Source organism: Aythya ferina, assembly GCF_964211825.1.
Source record: "Aythya ferina genome assembly, chromosome: 7".
Lineage (NCBI taxonomy): Eukaryota > Metazoa > Chordata > Aves > Anseriformes > Anatidae > Aythya > Aythya ferina.
Genome location: NC_140302.1, coordinates 22,807,699 through 22,830,075, shown reverse-complemented (window position 1 = coordinate 22,830,075; position 22,377 = coordinate 22,807,699). Strand labels below are relative to the sequence as shown.

Here is a 22,377-nt window from a genome sequence, read left to right as displayed (position 1 = left end):
GTGAATTAAACAAAGTTCATTTACTGCCCTTTACTTCTCTTTCTAGGTCACAGCAGTAACTGTTACAGGGCTGCTATTTAAATATACCATATTTACACATTTTGAAATAGATACACAAGTCTCTGCAAAAATAATGAACAATGGGTTTGGGAAGAAACAGAAAAGTTATGTGTGAGTAAAATCCTGAAGAGAGTGTTGCTCTGGTCACCCCTGCTTGCTCATCATGCATTGTGTTAAGTAAGGATAAGTGGCCAGAGCATCAAAAAAAAAAAAAAAAGAAAAAAAAAAGAAAAAGAAAAAAAAAAGACATTAATTCAAAGAGATTTCTATTCTAACTTTTAGTCTGTCTTTTGCAAGTGAGATACAATAGCTTTTTGATTTTGTGAGATTCGTTTGAACAGATGAATCTGAACACTTTGAGACAAAACAAATGGGATCAAAAACCATATTTTAAGAGTTATATAGTTATATAGTTATAGTTATATATTGCCAGTGATCACCATTGCCAGAGAGCATCACTATTCCTGTCTTTCCTTTGAGAAAAGCTGCATGTTACAGGCTGTGAATGGAGAAAGTACCTTCCCCACAGTCTAGCGTGGGGGAAGTTTATGCAATGGAATGAGTGGTATCATTTCTGTTTAACCAAAGTATTTGCACTGTGTGGGAGCAGAGTTGGGAAGAATGTCACACAGACTGGGAGAGCCAGCTGTGAATTCTAGGTTTTCCTTGCCTTTCGCTATGATTGTAATCCACAAGTCGTCACCCAAATAGCTGTCAACACAACACCCGCTGTTTGACTTGTTAGCCAGGTCCAAACTCATGTCATTGGTTTTGGTAGCCCATATCATCAGATTGCAAAAAATGCCTTCTTCAAAATTAGCACCACCCCTCTTTTGTAGGAACCTGGTGCTCAAGGGCTCAAGGGAAGTTTTTTCCAGAGATTTTTTTTTTTTTTTTTTTTTTTTAACATTAGGTCTGATGTGCTGGTGACCATTTCAGTGGGACAATGTTGCTCTCACCTACTGTGCTTGCTGTCATGCTTCAGACTCCCAGTAAGTGTGGGAAAAGTCATAGCAACCTCCCATTGCATCCACCTCTGCTTACTCTTCTTCATCATGTCAGCATGCTTTCTGTGTAATCTTGGTATCAGGGCATGCTGCTGTCACCTCTGGATGACTAACTGATGATGAAATAGATGTGGTGCATCCAGCTCAGAACTGGGAGAGTACACAAGGGAGGCATCCCTAGGTATCTGTTCCTTGTAAGCATGCACTATGTCCACTGCTGGCCACAATTGGATGCAGGACTAGGCTGGATGGACTTTTATTTTCATTCTGTCTAATAGTTCTTGTTGTACTCCAATTGCCCAGGAGCCCAAAGAGCTTCACTTGAGGCTCTGAGCACAGCCAGGCATTTAAAGCCTCAGCATTTGCCTTCGTAGATAAAACCCACAGAGTCCTGAAAAAGCAGCAAGACGCTCACTGACAAATCTAATAATATCTTTCAGAAAACGGTGGCCAATGTGCCAAGTGCTATAAATGCGCTGTAAATATGAGGTTCCAACTACTCTGTCCTCTTCTTTTGGTTTTGTAAATGTCACTGTTGCTCATGAAGAGAATGAAAATGAATGAAAATACAATGAAACAAATTGCAGTTCTAGAGGAGCACATTCATCTGGGACCAGCAGGATTGAATTTTCAAAATAGAAATACAAACAAATGATCTCTAATGAAAAACTAAATAAAAATATCATCATTTTAAACATCTTCTGTTTTCTGTGTAGGGATTTTTATTTTTTATTTTTTATTTTTTATTTTTTATTTTTTATTTTTTATTTTTTATTTTTTAATTAACACTGAAATAAGCAATTATCAGGTTTGATTCAGTGTTTTAAATATAGTTGACAGTTCATTCCTGGCCCAGTTCATAGAAAACTCATGCATCATTAATATGGGATTTTCATGGACTTGGAAGAATGCATTATACACTTTTCCAGCAGAAAGCTGCCTCTTTAGCATGTACAATATGTTCATTAAATACCTTTCCTTGTTTATACAAGTGCACACATCTCCATTATTCATTCAAGCAGAAACTAATACAAAATGTGGTACATCTGCTGTAGCACATAAAAGTAACTAGATGAGGGGAGGAGGGGAACACCAAACCTTAAGAGGAGGTCATTCTGCTCACTTAAGAGAGGAATTATGATGCTTTTTTTTTCCCCCCAATATTTGGATTGTCATCTAATTTTTGATTGATATCAGGTGACATTTGAGTCTATGTCTTTTCAAACCTCTGGGGGAAGGTATTTTCTCATCCAAAACTGACTTTTAAAATATATATATATACATATTTATTTTTATCATTCATTATTTATATTTTTTATATAATTTAAATTTTATAATTTAAAATTTATTTATTTATTTATTATAATACATTGATGGCACTTGCAGTGGGAGGGACAAAGGTTTGAAAGGGAAGGGGTGGCTGGAATGGCAGGGGATTGCTGGGACTCCCTGCTGTAAGTGAGGTAAGATGATGGTTTCTGTTGAACCAGAAAGCATTTAGTTATACATACAAAGAAGAACAATTCTGACAATCAAAACCAACAAGGTATTTGTCTAAAATCAAAGCAAGTGCCAAACTCAAGTGTTTGCCCTGCATTGGAAGCAGTGGCCCTTTTCTGTCATAAGGGATGTCCTGCATGCTGGCCTCTTAGCTCTTCCCCTCTCCTGTTTTCTTAAAAAAAATAAATAAATAAAAAATATTAAAAAAATTGCAAGAGTGATTTTTCTAGTTTTGAATGAACTTAGCACTGCCCTGAAACCTTTCTCTTATCTACCCAGGTATGCTTTTTGTTACAATAGCAACAACTGGTTTTGTGCTCCCAGAAACACTGAAACATATTTTTTCAGATATTCTTTAGAGATTTGAGGATTAGGGCATTAGTCTTTCTGCATGGTTGAGGAAGAGACATCATTGAGAATGTTTTTCCATCCTATTTTCAGGAGGTAGCGTTCTGGTCTCTGTATGAAGACTGTGTGCTGGAGAGAACTGAAATGACATGAGTGATTTGGAAATTGGCCCTGATAGAGGCGAGTGTTGTTGCTCTTAGGGAGCCAGTCTGGGAGAGTCTTGCATACCAACGGATGCAGGGATCATGGGCAGCTAGGTGTGCAGACAGCCTCTCACCAGAAGGCTCCTACTCTCCCTGTTAAAGCATACATTCTGCAAGTAGAAGGCGATGTAAAATTCTTCTCAATCTCTGAGATACAGTTCTGTGCAGTAACTCAGGCTACAGCAATTGCTATAGGCATTTAGATAAACCATTAAAGTCTTGCAATATCTTTGAGCACTGATTTTTTTTTTTTTTCTTTTTAGGGGATATAATCAGGTAAATTGAGAAACTCATTTTGTAAATGCAGCTTTAGAATAACACTCCATTTCACCATGCCATTATGTATATCTGCTGTCAACAGTTTATTTTTTTTAATTTGAGTTTCTTAAGTTTGGAAGTTTTCTAAATCCTGATGCTTTAATGGAGGCTGTAGATGAAATATAATCCTCATCTATTCATAACCAGTCAAAAATAAACAATTTTTTTAAGCCATTAGAGCATACAAAGGAAAAGTTCATGAACCAATCATTCGGGACTTTTGGCAGACCATACGGAACTTTTCTAACAACTATTTATAAGGTCTTAATGTGTTTATTTTCACAATAAATCTGACTTATTGCTGGATGTGTTGGTTTCATAGTAAAATAAACATGGAAGATTACAAACATAACCTTTTCTAAAGTCTTCTGAAAGCCCAAGACCTAATTTAATAAATGTGATTTTCTCTATATTGCCTGGGAAACGCATTCCAACTCTGAGAAAAAAAAAAATAAAATAAACCCAGGCCCTTGGTTTAAATTACAAAATCAATTATCACCAACTTTACATTGTATCTGAGCCATTTGGCATGCTAACAAATATATTAAAAATTAATAGATCAATAATATAAACATTAATAAGGGATTAATGATAGAAGCGGTGTACCTTAGTGCTGGTAGTGAAGGGCTAGGTGGGAAGAAATGCTGTATCTTAATAAATACACAAACAACTTCATGTAGAGATTACAGAAGTAGGCTAAGCAAATTTAAACAATTTACTAACAGAGTTACATATAGTTAAGCAGTTTTAAATTGCTCTGAATGCATTTACATTATGGCTTTTACTGGTTTAATTAGAAGAATTCAAGTCATCATGCCCTAAATCAGAATTTTAATGTAATTTTTCCAGTATTTTGTCCCTTGCCAATGCCAGGGATGAGCATCCTGTTTCACTAAAGTTGGTGGCTCCATTACCCATATTGCTGAGTCAGGATTTGGGCTCAGATGTATCCTAAAATTAATTTCCTTTCTGGAAGATTTGATAAAGAATAACTATTCCATAAAAGAAACTTCCTTGTTTTATACTGTGTCCTGAGAAAACCTGTCTGATGTGTATGTGAATTTCCTCATTAGGCATGTAATTCCTAATTCTTTTTTGTGAATCCTTCTAAGCTCTTGACCTCAATGATATGTTTCAGTAATGAGACTGTAGAGGTTAATTACATATTGTGTTAAAATACTTCCTTTGACAGCTTTAAATGCATTGCTTTTGAACTTCATTAGATACTCCCTTATTCTTGTAGTATTAAAATGTATCACTACCAACTATCAAATAGACTTTTATGTTGGATTCATTATTTTATTTGTCAATTACTAAACAGGCTTCATTTTTTTCTTCTTCATAGCCAAGTCTCTTCATAATTCCATCAAATGCTTTAGCTTTCACATAATGAAAAAGTTACTTTATGTAAATTTTATTGCATGTCTTGTATGTCCAAACATATGGGTGGGAAATGAACTTGGATATGATTTGCTGTAATGCTGAACATCCAATGTCAGATAGACTGCTTTATATAACATAGCATTGTTTCAATATATAATTTATTTTCAAAAGGACTTGAATCATGGCCATAGAATGTGCTTTATGTGCACGCTTTGTTCTCAGATAGAAGCCTGCAGGATCTCAAACAATTAAAAAGAAGTTGTCATTCCAGTTGCTGAAACGCTGGTGCTTTGGGGATAGTTTGGGAATGGTTCCAAGGGACATGCCTGGGAGGGTGGACCTGGACAGCAGATTGTTTTTAAGAAAACATCCTTCTTCTGAGTGATTTTATGTAAAAGAAGAAAGAGACTATTGAAATCCATTAAAAATGCTTTGTATTTTTGGAAATGGGTTTTAGAGTTTAGAAAAAATGGACCAGATGGACTAAGAATCTTAATACATTTTACAGTAGATATCTGTTTTCTGGGTGACACTGCAGACATTTATAAATGCCAGAAATGTTGGTCTATGCCAGGGTGGTGTCGTCCCTGTTCCATCCCCCTTCCCCCTCCCCCCCCCAAAAAAAAAAAAAACAACCAAAAAACGGGACAGGCTTCTGAAAATTTCTGATACTTCCTCCAATAATTACTGTCTTGTAGAGCTTTTATGAATATTTTGTCTTCCCAGTGAATCATTTAAGCCATGTTTGATTAGTTCAAAGGAAATAAGGTTATAACAATAAACATGATCATCACATTCCTCATTTTCTCTGAAAGTAATTAAGACTTTGCTGGCAAGAGTTCATGCTGTGATAGCCTATAAATCTTGTACAGATCCTTAAGTACTGGTGTCATAAATACATTACCTAAGAAAGTAGAAGCAGATTGGTTGGGAAGGAATTTTTTTTGTAGAGTCAGTATCATGAAGAGTCTGTGCCCAGTCAAATGCTCAGTGTTTACAGAATTAGCTTAAAATGAACACTCCTTCTTCAAGAGCAATCTGAGTAGTTTTTGATTATTTAAATCTTGTTCTATTTAAGTTTTCTTTCAGTTGCTACTTTGTATTTCTGGTGTATTTCAAGTAGTTATATGACAACAATTTCTTTGACTGCATTGTGGTCTCTCAGAGGTCAGTGAGCTGATCCTGCAAATGATTATATATGGGTGAGCTTATATCCAGTCACTTTTTATATACATCCTTATGTATATATGAGTGTATATACATATATGTTCAGAACAGAAAAAAAAAAAAAAGGCGTTTGCAAAGCACAAAAAATCTCCTGCCCTGACTGGGACCTTCTGGAAACTTCTGTGAGATAAATATAAAATATTTTTGTTGTTCTTGTACCTGGAAACTAGTCCTTGAGCCAAAAGAACACAAAGTACAAGAATACTTCCAGTTTAAATCTTATCAATACAAATGCTGAAGTTGTTCTGGATATCATCTTCTGTATTTTATTTATATGTAAAGGGACAGATTTATCAATATAATAGAATGTTTTCATTACTCATGTCTAGCCCTGTGATTTTGGATGGTTAACTTGTAAAAGACTAGTACTACCCCAACTGGTTAGCAAATCAAGAGTAACAACTTAATCTAAATGTTGACGAAATGTTCCAGTTCTAGATGAATTGCAGTATTCTTCTGAAAAGAACTCACACATTGAAGATGCAATTGAATCACAAAAGTGGAAAATAAATCAAAGATCAAAATAAATTGTTTTTAATATCTTGCCAAGAGACAGAGTTTAAATCCTCTACTGAAATTCACGCCCTGTTCAGAATCTACTGGTTTATGGAAATTATCTTTCTTGAATTACATAACTTTGCATGCTACATGTGTAGGTAATGCTACATGTCAGGGAATTGTTTTAAATGTATGGCTCCTATATGATGTTGTTTTGGATCAGTCACCCATACATTATACAGACTCAAAGTTAGTATGTTTATTTATATGTACTTTTACTCAAAATGAGAGTAAAACCTTCATTTAGAAAAACAGACAGAACAAACAATCCCACCTCACCTGTCAACATTTTTGACACTTTTTTTAATAGCAGCATTTTTTTTTATAAACAAGTGTGTTGTGAAAAAATACATATACAGTTGCAAGTAAAATATAAATTTGATGATGATGAGTGTTGCTGGATTTTAACTTTTAAATTTTGACAGGTATTTTTGAAGACTGTGTAAGAACATTGCCATTATAGCTTTTTTAAAAACAAAACAAAACTATTTTGCTTACTATGGTAGTTTCATTTCTCTTAAATTTAAAATGGTTGGAATAACGTCTGATGTTCATTTCAGTTTATATACTGCTTGTCAGGAAGGTCTTTCTTCACTTACTTTCATCAAATCAGGATCAACCTCTTAGTTTTCGGTCCTCATGGATATGTGTGCTTAAAAAAAAAAAAAAAAAAGAGGAAAAGAATTGAAAAAAGTCAGGCCTGAATGATTGCCTACATACAGTTCTATTCAAATAAAGTGTCTGTTGAACAAACTCCACTACAATTTTGTTTTCTTTTTAGGACAGTTCTCCAGTTAATGAGTCTAACTTGCAAGCAATAACAAACTTTTCTTATATTTAATTGTGTTTATAATTCATTTTTTTAGGTAAACGTGTATTTACTAAAGTGTTGTCTTTGATTTGGACATAGTTCTTCATAATTGCATTTTAGAAGGAAATGATCCTTGTTTTCTTTATGTGAAAAATATATATTGATGGATGAGCATGTAATCTCTGTGAAAAATGTTTTGTTAAATCATTAACACTAGGTTGTTTGTCTCTTGAATCAACGACCTTTTGATGGTAACAGAGATTTCACTGTGACAGTTTTTAATATTCTTCTTTTCCCATTAGGACAAGGAGCAACAGTTTTAAAGCAGCCTCTGTTTCACTTTGATATGAATAGATAAATAGTCAAAGCTGCCAACAAGAAAGCTTCCGTATTATGCAGTATGTTGTAAGCAACACTGCATACAGTGTTCTTGCTGGTAAACACAAACTGTGCACATTTAGTTGTGCAGCTCAGTTCTCATCCTTCAGCTGAATTTAATGAGTTACAACACTGTGATGAGATTTTGGAGAATTGGGTTAGTGTGTGCTGAGTGGGAGACAGATAGAGGATGACATATTTTCTGAGTTGCCCTTTCCCACCACTCATCTGCAGAAGGGAAGGGATAAGGATGGAATATATGCATAGTGCTTATTGTTCCACAGGAAGACACTGTTCTCCAGAATTAATTCTTTTTAAAATACTTTAACTGGGAAAGAAAATACAAAATCATATTTAGCTTTATGCCACGTCTTTTTTGAAAGTTAGAAGAATGATTTGTTTTCAAAGTCTTGCCTGCAGCATTTCTTAGGGATATTTCACTGTGCCATTATTTCCTAGACATTTGAGCTGCAGTCCCAAACACATACCTTAGCTCTGTGAGCATGTGTCACATTAATTATGCTCTCAGCTCTGGTTTGCTACCACTGTCTTGTTTGGTTTTTGCTTACTGGTTTGAAGAGGAAGTTGGTTCTGGTCCTGGCCTATTTTGAAGCCATCTGAAAACAGTTAAAAACAAGCTAAATCACAGCCAAATGGGTAGTAAATAATACATACAACCCTTAAACAGGAAATTTAGCAGCTTGGTAGCTGAGGAAGTCACTAAGGCTCCCATCAGCAGCAAGATATAGTGGAGTTAACGGCTCTCAGCACTATCGTGCATAGAGCGCCAATATCTAGCTTTTGAAGTGTAATTCTCATCTATTCTTTGGAGACCTAAGCTCTTTGTGCAGCGAATGGGGAGAATTAGGTGTCTAAAAATGAGGATCCATCTTGCCATCATGCAAAGGGCCTAAAAAGGCACTCAGTAGCTTACAAAAATACTGAGGCCTGACATTATTTTTTTCCTGAGTAACCCTAATAACTCAGGCTTCTAGTGAAGCCTTTGTGGGACTGGGATTTGCAGCTGAATACTTCTGAAGTTGCTCCTTTTTATAAGCATAACTAACTCAATGTTTTCTTTTGAAACCTGGTCATAAGAGAAAGTAAAGGGCACTTGTGCTCTTTACCAGCCTGCTGGCTAGAGTAGCTGCTTGGGAAGAGAAAGCCTCATGTTCAGCTGAGAGCAGCATGCATTTGCTACCTCTGAGAGAAAGGCTTTAACTAGGATGTGGGTCTGTCTGCAGTGAAGTTGTGCCAATATGTAGTCGAGTGTTTAAAATTTATGGGACCAAGAAGAAGAGAACAGAAGCAGTCAAGTGCCAAGGGTATTTCATCAACAAGGAGAAAATGGGTTATGCTATAAACATTAATTTGATAATACACAGAAATACTGTTCTGGGGAACAGAGGCTTTTCTCTGCTTCTTCATCTCCTGTGCATCTTAAATGTAGCTATGCCTCCCTTTTGGGCAAGGACTGCACTGAAACAATGTCTTCCATTTCCTGAGCTCTAATCGCTAGGTTATTGTAGAAAAGACAGATAGCAACACTACCTCATCCTTTTGTAGTGCTCTGGGATGCTGTGCTGTGTTTTGTGTCTGTGGCCATGCTGACTACATCCCATTAACCTAGCTAGCCCTTAGGAGATCTTTAGTGTGGGCATATCCCAACTGCAAATCCTAAAAAAGCTTTTCTATGAGACCAACTCCATCTCTGCACATGGAGAAGTTGAAAAGTGAAGTCTAAGGTATCTGTAACAGCCATGCAGACACGTGGGAAGTGAAAAGGGGGTTGTGAGCTGCTCTCTGGGACTTAGTACCTATATTCCACTGCAGTTTGGCTTCAGATGGCCTAAGTGCTTTTTTGGAGCTGGGCCAGTACTTTTACCATCATGCTTTTGGTGGCCAGTGTACATTACTCTTTCTGAGTTTGATATGCTTTGAGTATTTTAAAGTGTTCAGCATGATTTCAGCCGTTCAAGACAATTGATGGAAGATAGAATTATCAGGTTCTGCTTCTTATTTTAGTAATGTTTGCACTGCAGTTTGTGAGTGTTTTACATGATTTGACTGGCTGTGTCCCTGAATTCTTTACTAATACTTCTGGTAAAAATGTAACAGATTTATGTCTCAGTATTGGCTAAGTGAAAATAACCTACAAAAGGAAGAATCAAGCCTCCAAAGAGTGATATGTGCAATATTTATTGAGTTCTCTGGCAGCTGTTGCTAATCTGTTGAGGTGAGTTATTTTAGGCCTTTATAAAGTTAGAGTTCTTAGGAAAAAAAAAGATGAATTGGAAATTTGGTATCAAACTTTGGGAACACAAATAATGATTTGTTAACAATTAATAGTTAATTATTACAAAAGTTATTATTACAATTATTATAAAAAGTTAAATATTAATAATAGTTAACAATTACATAAAATTACTTCATCATCATGAATGACAGAGTTGTTGGTAAGGTTCCAGCTGAGAAGATATGAGGTAGCTTGGAAAAATGGCAAGTTAAGAAAGGAAATGGTATGTTGAAACGGCATTGTTTTTCCTTTAATAAATTTTTCCTAAAGCAAGAAATATTGTAATGTTTTTCAACATGGAGAGAGACACAGCGGGGTCAGGTTTTGTTTTTTGATAAGAGAATTAGTCACTGAGGAGAGGTGCTTTTGCAGAAGTCCAGTACAGAAGTGCAAATTGTGTACTAAACTGTAAATATTTTTTCAATAAAGGATATAATTTTGTAATTAAAACAACATAAAATAATAATCGTCACAGTGCTTTCTAAGTTATCCACAGATTAATATTTTTCTGTTGGTTACACTATTTGTGACTTTGTAGTCCAAATTAGGAAAGCCTTATCTGTGAAAGCTTCTCTTCATGAAGAGATGCAGGAGATACTTTGAATATATGGTTTAAAATCAGTACTTAAATAATCATTGAAAATTGTATGTAGTATGTAATTGACATACTTGGCAGAGTTCACCATACCAATATAGTTTACTGGTGCAACTGTTATCTTCATGCTCCTTATGTCTCTCATATAAATGACTATATAAAGGCAAAAACGTCTTGTTTATATTACATTAATTATCCTTGTATCTAAACAGCTCATAGCAGGACTACAGAAAAGATCATGATTATTCTGTTTCTGTTTAATTAGAATGATATTTGCAAGTGATGTTCATAATCCACAATTCAATCATTTATTCTACTTCATAAAAATATTATGAAACTTTTTAAATTTTTGATTAAAAATCATTTAGGTCATAGTCTAGTCCTGTGATTTCTTTTGTGAATCAGTACTGGACCCAGTACTTTTTAAAAAGGCTAAACATATTTCCTAAAATAAATTTAAGAAAATCACCACTGATTAAAAGGGAGTGAATTGTTGAGGAAGGGTGAGCGTTGTGTTAGACAACCGTAGATATGAGAAAAAGGTCATCATTTTCACATAACTTCTGATGTCAAGAATGAAAAGAATCCTTCCCAGGTGGTAAGTCTGTGCTAGGCACCTATACAATTAAATACCATTCTAGTTCAGTTGTAACTCTATTAGACAATAATATTACAATAATATTGCTACTATTCTAGGCTAGCAATTATTTAGATATGTTTCTTAGATGGAACAGTTATTATTATGAAAAACTCTTTTTATGTACCTCTGAAAATGTGGGAGTATACAAACACCAGATTTTTGGGGGAGTTTTGCCTGGGCAATTGCTCTTATGTCATCATTTCAATACTGTGTAAATAATAATTTTTGCTTGTAGAGTCGAATAAACTATATTTGTATACAATTTTGTATTGTCTACTAAGGTGATATGTGCTACAGCACAGTTGTGAATAGATTTATAAGGGCATTGGACAACAGAAAAATTACATGACATGATCTATATAAAATTCAGTGTTGGTAGTCAGAAATGACAGGAATATAAAGTAAACCAACTTACTAAGTTAGTTCATAGAGCAGTTTAAATTATGGATCATATGTTCGCTGTGGTGTTTTTTATTTTTGTTTGGCTTTAGTTTATGTAACAACTAAAGTTTAGATGTATTTCAGGAGTTCACTTAATTGAATTTATGAGTATCTAGGCTCCTGTTTCCCATTAGGACCACAAATAGTCCAGTTAGCCTGATGTGCAGTCAGCCATCTCAGCTGTATGATATACTCATCTGATGTTTTATATAGTGTTGTCATTAAGTTAACACATGATTTGTGTCAGATGCTGTCATCCTTAAAGAAGATGTCTCAAGCACAGATTTATAGATACATGTGTTAAAATAGCCACCATAAAGCTCCTTTGCTGCCACCGAAGTTTCTTCCTGAAAACTTACAGCACTAGCAGCACTGAAACACATTAATTGTGTTTGTTTCTTTGTAGGGAAATAGTTGTAGGATTTATCACATAAAGGCATGATTCTGGGCTTTAAAGTGTCTGCTGTTGATTAAGAAACATGTTTCTGTTCTCAGTATAGTACATGTGCTATATTTTGAAATGCAATCCTTAATCCACTCCCACAACTAACTGAAAACAAAATAACCTGTTAGGAAACCAGCATGGCACAGTTGGCTAGGGAGGGAGCAGAGAAATCTGACTGTGGCTTCCCAGAGCACCTGTCAGGTTTTCTGCCCCCTTCATGCCTGGACTAGGTTTGAACAAATAAAATTAACTATTTGTGGGACAGAATAGTAGGGCCCCTGACCCGGTGCAGGAAGACTGTGGAAACAAAGCATTGTCTCTGAGGGGCTGGGAAAGAGGTGATGAGAAGCATGTAGAAGAGATGCCACGGAGGATTGTATAGAATAGCATGCTAGGAAAAGAAGTTTTATTATTGTATCCATTGAGAAGGATGGCAAAAAGGAATTGACATCTAGCTGAGCAAGCATATATCATTGTTCAACAGTAATTATCACCAACAATATTCTATTTATCCCTATTTATTTTTCTTGTTTCCTTTCCAGTGTCCTCCTTTTTTCTTCAGAGTAGTTGAACAGGATAATCATTAACCCTTATTTCTGTAGGAGAAGACATGCCTTCATGCCTTCTTAATGGAACACATGGTTGTTTTCTTACTTTAAATTTCTCTTAGTTTTTACCAAAGCTGCAGTTTATGGCTTTTATAACAACAGAGATTTCTGGAGAGGGATTCCTAGACTAGTCTTTCACCAAGATTTAATTCCTCAGAGCTAAACTGCTTGTAGAGAGTTCTCCTATATTACATATATGCCTTAAACTGTCTTATTTTACTATTGAACAGTTGTAAATTTTCAAGATTTCTGTGCAAGTCATGTTCCTTCTAACAATAGCTGAATTGGTCATTTTGTTTGAATGTTTTTCTTTGTTTGTCTGTTTGCTTGCCTTTTCTGGAAAAGGCTTCCTGACCTAGGTGGGATATGTCTGGGCATTGCCCCAATAGGGATTTCCCCAGTAAATAGGAATAAGTGTTTTGAGCACACTCATTCCTGAAGGTGCCCATTGCAGAGTTCTACCAGCTCCCCCAAGATTGTATACATAAACAGTGACTATGTTCTCTGTGATACTTTCATTTAAATTCTTATTCTACTAATGCAATACATTAATAGTAAACAGGCGGAAAGATGGCATCTCTTCTTGACGTTTTATAACTGAATCACCTTATTTTCTGAAGTTTTCTATTTTTGTGTTATGAGGTCATTACAATAAAAAAGCATTGTAGGAAAGATGCTTTTTATTTTATTGATTTACATGAGTAGTGACCTACCTTATTTTTGGCTCAATACTACTCTAAGCTGATATACATGTCATCTGCAGGTACTTGTATTTCCTTTACTTATTTTAAGCCGTGGAAGAAAATATGTTTCTGAAGTTCAAATTGAAATTCAGTGAAGAATTGCTTATGTTCTTTCAAGTCTATATTGATTCAGGAACAGAAAGAGAGAATCAAACGTTTCCTTTAAAAACAAAACAAAACCAAAATTCCTCCATGATAAAATAGTTCGTATATTTTATTACTCCCTTAGCTTCCAAAACACATTTTCATTATACTAAATTATCAGAGTAAAAATGCACATCTTCCTATATATAACGAATTCAGATGCACTTCTGAAAATACTGAATAATTTCCCAATATTTAATTTTAAAAATACAATTGTGCTGTTAAGCAGTGAGTCCACAGTTTGGGAGAAATTGAGAAATTCAACACTTCTCAATTCTACATTGAGAAATACACATTGCCGGAAATTTACAAATAAATGCAGCCTTAGAATGTGAAATAAAAATTCCTCCACTGGAGTTTAAACCTGTCCCAGCAGAAAGTACTTTTTACCTTTTCATTTGCTTTCTCAGTATCTGTTTTACATTGCATTTGGTCTATGCAGTTCATATAAAAAAAGAAAAAAAGGAAAAACTGTTGAGAATACATTTCTTCCCCACTTACTCGCATTCTTAGCAAACACTTTTCTCTGCCAATAGTTACTTTTATTTTATTTATTTATTTATTTATTTATTGGTAAGGGAGTGGAGCACATGTCAAGAAACCTAGCCGACACTGAACTGCCTTCTAGGCATGAACATGCAGAGGAGTCCCAGTGGGTGTGGAAATTAAGGAAGCCTCTGTCTCTTTTCAGCCACCAAAGGTTTCTGTGCTCTTCACATCTCCACAGAGCTGGCTGAGCCATGCAGCCTCCTGGGCTTCTCCTGCACTGACTCTGGCAAGCAGATATGGGAGGGGACAGTGTGGTGGAGAGCTGGAGAAGCCTGCTAAAAGCAGTGCTACACCAGATGCTGACAAAGCTTTTAAAAATTGTAACAGGGATGTAGCTATGAACAGGCACAAGCTTTGCTATCGTAATCAATGTCATGCCAAATCTCTCATTGCATGACAGGGTATAATTGTCAGTACTCACACAGGGATTTTCTGCTGGCCCCACAGAGCTGCCTGCAACACAGTGGAGACCAAACTCACTTTTTGTGCCTACTTCCCTTGGCATCTGTTGCCTCTGACCTTCCAGTCTGGCTTTAGTCCCATGGAACTGGTCCACAGTCCACATATCTCTGGTTCTTGTGGTGTTTTCCAGGAGAAGGAAAAATATATATGAACAGTTGTATGTGTTGGGAATTTGAATATTGAGCTGAATTTGCTCTGCTTGAAAACAGATGGGGGAAAAAAACTGGAAAAACTTAAATAATTTTTCTTTGTTAGAAACTGCATTTCATTTTGAATTATCAGTAACAAAATACTAAACTAAGGGTACTTGACAAAATTCTTTGCATCCTCATCCCATATTCTGATATATTTAGAATGAAACTAGGGATTTAAGAGGTAGTTTTCAAATATCTACATATAGAAAAATATATATAAAAAAAATTTACACTGACAATCTATCCTGCTTTACTATACCTTTTACTTACTTTTCCATCTTTGACATACTGCTCCCTTGGTTTGTATGCTCTCAGCTTTATATTCTTGCTCTATGGTTATTAAAATGAAATACATAATAACATTCTGTGGGCCACTTTGAGCAAGCAAACTGCTGTAGAGTTTATATCTCTGCTTTGTTTCAGCTGCCATTATTGACATTTTGTTTAACATTTTTAGGCTTGTTCCTAAATAAAGAGTAAATGCCAAATTACCACAGCACATTTGATGTGAATGAGTCATCATCCTTAAATTAAAAAAAAGAAAAGTGATGACTGTTCAGTTGCTTTATAGATCATTGTTGCCATCCCAAGTGACTGGTTTGAAATTTCCAGTAATTCACTAGTACCTTGAGCAGCCAGCAGTGGCTTTTTGTTTGTTTGTTTGTTTTGTTTATTTGTTTGTGGTGTTTTTGTTTTCTTTTCTTTTGTTTTGTTTTTTTTTTTTTTTTTGTCCAGTCCTTAGGGAGTATTGTTTTAGGAAATCCAACCATTGTAGCCTCTGTGTCTGCATAGGCACAACTATTCTTCATATTCCTGTGCATGTTTATTTTCATTATCTTGTAGAAATAATATTAAATATATATATATATCATTATATCTTGAAACTTAGCTGCAACACAAGCATATTTTTTTCAGATTCTGGAAAGTAGATTAAAATCCACTGTCTTCATAAAAAAAAACTGTAAACAAAGCAAGAGCTCTGGACTTTTGTAGGAGCACTGTGTGCTTTAGTTTTTGATGGTGATACCTGCCTGTTTCTTGGTCTACAGTGTAATGCCAGCAATGCAGTTGCCAACAATGGAGATGAAAATAATTTTTGATGATATCCAGGCTGTCAGAGTGTCACTACTGTGACTGGAGGATATGTGCTAAATGCGGTCTTTCGTCATTGGCTGTGCCTCTTTCCCACCACCATGACGTTTTAAAAGAGAATCTCTTTTAACTGTCCCGAGTCTGCATTCACTTCTTGGGCAAAAGTATCATTTAGTTTAGCTGGAGTATTTAGCATGAGAAAGAAGTGGAAGATGTGACCTTATATTTTTTGCTGTTGTTGTTGTTTCATAGTAGTATGCAAAATGTGGAAAGTCAGTCATATTTCATTGGTATTTGGCATCTGCTCAACAACTGATTGCTCTTCTCAGAGCTTTTTTGGAAAGTTTGCAGCACCATAATGACAGCTTTCTAAACACAGATGTCCTCTTGGTACAACCTATAATTTTTTATGAAAGATGTATCGATGTCAGGAATTTGAACGAAGTACTGGAATTAGTCGAACATTCTTGTTATGAATATGTATTGAAAATATCTACAGTATATATATATTGTAAGTTGGGGGAAGAGCTTGCAGTGTCTGAAGGCATAGACTAAGATACAAAATAGCTAGGCTTTCAGGATTTGATATATGAAAAAAAAAAATGTTTCTTTTGTAAATGCACTGAATATGTTTTAATATTTTTCCCACTACCTTTTATGTTGTACAAGTGCGTACAACTTGATGGATCAAGAATCTCAAAGACACATTTAATCAGGGATTTGGCTACAGAAGATGTCTAATAGCTGAGAGGCCAGGAGTAGCTATGAAATGTTCTTGTAAAGCCCCATCAGTAGCCTCTTCCTCGTTTCATCTACATCTCAGCTAAGCCATCAGGAACTGAGTATTCAAACACAGATTTCCCCTCCTTAACTCAGTTGCTTTTGTTGAGGTAACTCCTCTTAAATGTAATTAGTAATTACAAGTCCATTCAAAGATTAATGTGTAAGATGATAAACTCACAGCAACTTGTGATAGTAGTAGTAAAAGACATTATATTTTTAGTAAAAGAATTCTCAGTACTTACCTGTGGGGGCATTATTTACATATACATACAAATTATCTACATACATGTAGACAAGGCCTAATGGTTAGTATAATACTTGTAAGTTCAGACTTGAAGAAAAAAGGAAACTCTCCTTTATTAACTTACTATAACCATTGAGATTTTTAATAATGATAACAAGGTCCATTCTGTGTTCTTTTTCTAGTCAAGCTTAGGTGATATCAGGGTACCATACAGCAAATACCTCTAGCAACTAAGAAAATTAGGGGGAATATACTTCAATATTGTAGTATTTTACTTTTTTTTTTTTTTTTTTTTTTTTTTTTCTGCAGCTGTGCAGCCTTGATATAAATATTGCAGTTGTTTTGACTATAGCTAACTTTATGTAGCTATCTGTAATTGTAAAAGGCTTTGATTTATTTTCAGGTCATGCCACTAGATTTTGGGTCATGCCACACCACTAATAACACGTCATTCAGATTCAGAATAGATACTTTTAAGTTAGAATGCTCCATCAGAAATGATGCAAAACCATAACTGTTAGTTATAAATGCTTTCTTTTTAGGCTTTAACTGGGTCATACTGTGATGATTCAATGTTATGATACTTTTTTTTTTTTTTCTCTTTTCTTTTACTTTTGGTTGACAATAAAATCACTTGCATGGTATACATGCATGTGTGCCTGTGTGTGGCCCAAGCTGAGCTGCTGCTTGGCATGCCTTGGATCATGACCTTTTGCCAAACCTCAGCAGTAGCTCTTGGGGAAAAAATGTAAACATACAACCAAATTCACCCTGGTTGCTTTATTTAGCTTAGTGAAAGTTGATACTCATTGTTTCAATGCAACAAACTCTTTCCTAAATTAGAAAATAGGAGATGGTAATTATAATATTTCAATAAAATTAAATATGTAAAAAATACAAGTGGGAGGAAAGATAAAAGGTTCTTCTAATGTAGAAATAAATACAGCAAGTAACAGTTGTGATCGTTTTATTTATATATTTTAGTCACATTTTAGTCCTCCAAGGATGACAAGGAAGGAAACACCTATTTTGTTAGGCCAGAAGTATATGGAAACATTATAGAATAATGCTAATTACTAAGAAAGTGCCAAGATTGTGGGTACTACAATTGTAATCATCTACAATTTTCTGAGAATATCCTTAGAGATATCTTAGAATATCCTCTTTTTAGAATGACCTAGGTAATTTAAGTGTAATTTCCAAAATATGAAGGCCAGATGTCTTTGTTTGGGACAGTGCAACTGATGAACACTTTTCCTTGAAATAGTCTTGCTTCTACTAACATTAAATGAGACATTTTTATGCCTGTAGAAGATAGTTTAAGATTAGGCTGTTTTTTCCTATGTGGTTACAAGTTATGGAGAAACAGAGCAGAGTTTCCATAAACTGGAACATAGAACATTTCAGTAAATGGGAGACCTTTTGTCTACGTGGTTGTTTTGACTGGCATTAAAATTTACCTGCCAACAGTCTGCCACTCATTGATTTCTTTATGTTGTGTGTTGTTGACAGTGTTGGTTATAAGAGATCTAATTCACTCCATCTAATTACAACTTGCAGAGCATTTAGATGAGCTGGTGGTTAACAGACAATGTGTGTAATTGGTGTAAAGATTAAAATTGTCAGTTTCCCCTGCCTGAAATGTGGATATTTGCTCTGAACTATGCCTCTAAGTAATTTTTCAGATGGATCCCTGTGTGAAGCATGAAATAAAGTAGCACAAATCCAAAAGGTCTATGTTATCAGGCTGTTTGTTATTGTCATTTTTTTGTTTTGTTTTATTTTGGTTTGTTTGTCTTTTAAGTTCCAATAATACAGAAGTTCAGATAATGAGAACAGTGTCCTTTCCTTCTTTTCTATGTGACTTTTCTACAAACCAAAGAAATATCTTTGACTTCTCTGACCTTCTTTAGCATACTGCATAAGGGAAAGGGTCTGCATTTCATTCTTGAGGATATTGTCGGTAGCACTGCCTAGAGAAGCAAAAAAAAAAAAAAAAAAAAAAAAGGTTTTGAGAGGTTTTGGCTCATGTAGTGAATAATTTCCTAAACTATCAAAGGAAAACACACTGACATATACTCACATACACTCATATCAATAAACTCTTGTCTTTGCAAGCTTATTGGACTCTGGAGAAGAGACTGCAAAAGCTTTGTACAAGTCGTTTGTTTAGGAAAAGGTATGGAAAATTCTGAGTTAGATGTTTGAAGGAATGATCACAATTTGTAGACCATATAAAAGCAGAAGAAAGATAACCTAGTAGCTGCTGGTGGTACCAGGGAGCCAAGATGAAAATGAGCACAACATTAAAACAACAACAACAAAACCCAACGTTTCTTCAATGTCTATTGTTTTTGTGATATCATGAAACGATATCATCATATCATGATGATGAAATATCATCAACTGTATTTCACGTCTGATTAGATCAGCAACTGTCGCTTTCATCCAAATCCAGCAGGAGGAGACAAAGCAAGCAAGAAAACTGCTTTGCCTGGATTAGGGAGTAGGGCAGAGTACCCACAGGCTGTGGTCCCTCTTTCCTCGTTGTTGTCTGTGGAGTTGTTGTGTTCTTTGTCAGACTGTCCATAAGAATCAGTGCAAGCACTAGGTTTGTCATCTGTGCTGTTGCCTTTGTGGTACTTACTGATTTCCAGGAGAAAGAAAAGAGTTTGGACCTGTGTGTAAAGTTGTCATAGAGTGTGCATCTCACCATCAAGGTCCTTCCCAAGCTTTTGCTCCTTTCTGGCACATTTATCTGGGCTCTGAACAGCTGCTTTCCTTTTACTTTCCCCTCTCAAGTGCCATCTTTTCTGTTGCTGCCTCTGGCTCATAGCGTTCTTTGCTTGCCACTCTGGGAAATTTTATGGGCTTTTTCCGAGACCCAGTAGTAACAGGGAAAAGGGAACACTTCTGGGTTTTATGCTTTCTACTGGCTTAGCATCCAGTGTTGTTATGGCTCATGTAAATAATGCTTACCTATGCAATGTAATGCATATATTTAAAATATGTATACATCTGTAGATATATATGTATATATGCACATGTTCATGCATCACTTTTTAAAAGTTACACCAGTACTTGAAAAGTGTGATATTGCATTTTTAATATTTTCTTAAAACATCCATTGTACTTGTGTTGTACTCAGATTAGCATATTTTATTGGGATTGCATAATTAATGAATAATGATTTATTAATAAAAACAGCAACAGAAATAAAAGGAACTTTGGAATATCAAACAAGCTAAGGTAAAAACAGTAAGAAACAACCACTGTTTTTTTGGAGAGGCTATAAAGTTTTCTAAATTGTTTCATAGCTTTATGAATCCTTTTTACTTAATTTTAAGTACTTAATCACAAACACTGTAAACAAGTAAACATGTATGGTCTGCAGTACTTACGTGTATGTTTTAGAAAGACTCAAAGCACAACTTATTGTTCCATTTAAGTTTTAAATATTTAGCTCCCTTCCTACCTTTCTCCTTTTTTTTTTTTTTTTTTTTTTTTTTTTCAGTAATGTCACAAGATCAGGTGCAGCATATACTTGGTTTCTGTCAGCTGTGCTTTTGATAGCCCTGCATTTCTTATAGGCAAGACAGAACTTATACATAAGTAATCTGAATGTCTTTTCACCTTCTTAAGGGGTTTGAGTATTACATGATTCAAGCTGAAAGCTGAACTTGACCTTTAATAGTCTGAGATCTCTGCTAGGGACATATCACTCATCAGCATCACCACTAAAACAAAATGGATCTGATGCAGTTTTTGAACTGTATTCAAAATTGCAAAAATGATAAACAAAATAAATATATATATATATATTATTAGGAACTATTTGGACTTTCACATTAAAATTTATCTTAATGTAAGCTAAATATTTGTGATAAAATCTTGCCCTATTGAGTGTAATCACACCTAGTGGAACTAAAATTTCACCCAGTGTGCATTTTATTTGCAATAAAGTAAATAGTCATAAATAAGGTGACTCACACAGCTTCTGATACATCCATCCTTTGGCAGTCAAGCAGTTGCTGGTATGTGCTGTAATATGCTGGAAGTGGCCAGTCAGAGAAACAATACTGATATTATTGCACACCAGTCATTCCCTATGAATTGTAAATTGTCAGAAAATGAACACTGACTCTACAAGAATTTACAGCGTTCATCTCCTAGGCCTGCTTATCTAATTGCACTGAAGGCATTTCTTCAGAGTTCACATCATGAAGAGTCTTGAGACAATTCAGTAGTAAATCTCTGTGGGGACTGAATTGAGAGCAATGTCATGGCCCCAAGCACTGTGCCAAGAGCAGATGAGATTGCTAATGCCAGTGAAATATTCTTTATCTGCACAACAACTGATCCTCTGGATTGTCACCAAGTACAAAATGAAGCACCTATCTGCCAAATATGAAAATTTGCTTATATTTCAGGACAGAAACTTGACCTATCTGTTTATGTCTCATGTGCCAGCTGCTTTGCCTACATTAGGTGAAAATGAGAAATTTATTAAGTGTTAAGTGCATAGCACAATGAATAAGCAAACTAAAAGTCCCTTGTTTTGCCGACTATTTTATTCACTCATTGATTAAAACATTTTTTCCTTGGGCAAGAGTGGCTGGTAAGCTTGTTTTGAAAATTACAAATAGGAGAACAATTAAAAACATTTTGTTTAGCACCTAATCTTCACTTTCTTACTTAGAAAAATATGTTTTCATAAACTGCAAATTATGTAATGCTTTTGGTATTATTATTTACAATTTATTTTTTTTAAAATTTTTTTAAATGACAGACAACGGTTAGAACTGCATTACATTTCTCACTCGGTATGTACAGCAGTAATATGGTAGGTAAAGTGATAATTAATTGCACCTCCTATTTTGTCTTTCTAGAGATCTGAAGAATAATTTGATTAGCACAATTGAGCCAGGGGCCTTCAATGGACTTTCAGAGCTGAAGCGCCTGTAAGTATTAATTCCATTTGAATTATTCTGAAAATTGCATTTGTATCAACATTTCTATCCTTGGGCAACTCAAATATGCCAACAAGCATATTAATAACATAAGGACACTGGCTGTAGAATAGAAAATTACACACTATACTTTTTACATTTACCATGATTTTTTTTCTTTCCCTTCTTCCCCCCCCCCTTTTTCTCCATTTAAATGTTTGCTCTTCAATAAATATCCTAAAGAGTACATCTACAAACAAACCTAATTAGAAGAATTAAAACAAACCTTGATTTAGCAGACAAGATGTCACTTTAGACATTCATTGGAACTAAAACTAAGTGGTGTAAGTAAGCATAAACATTGCTCTTTTTTTTTTTTTTCCAAAATGTAAGATTTAC

At 35.0% G+C, this 22,377-nt stretch overlaps 1 protein-coding gene across 4 annotated transcripts in view; it reads left to right on the top strand.

Annotated features, from left to right (window-relative positions):
• The window catches only part of ADGRA1 (adhesion G protein-coupled receptor A1), a 284,313-nt gene that overhangs the window by 81,045 nt on the left and 180,891 nt on the right, over positions 1-22,377 (top strand). For all 4 annotated transcript variants that reach the window (XM_084525901.1, XM_084525899.1, XM_084525898.1 and 1 more), the window contains exon 3: positions 21,919-21,990. Coding sequence is in view for 2 of the 4 variants with exons in the window: in XM_084525899.1 (XP_084382025.1) it covers positions 21,919-21,990 (72 nt within the window). In the remaining 2 variants the exon portion in view is untranslated. The remainder of the gene's footprint in view (positions 1-21,918; positions 21,991-22,377) is intronic.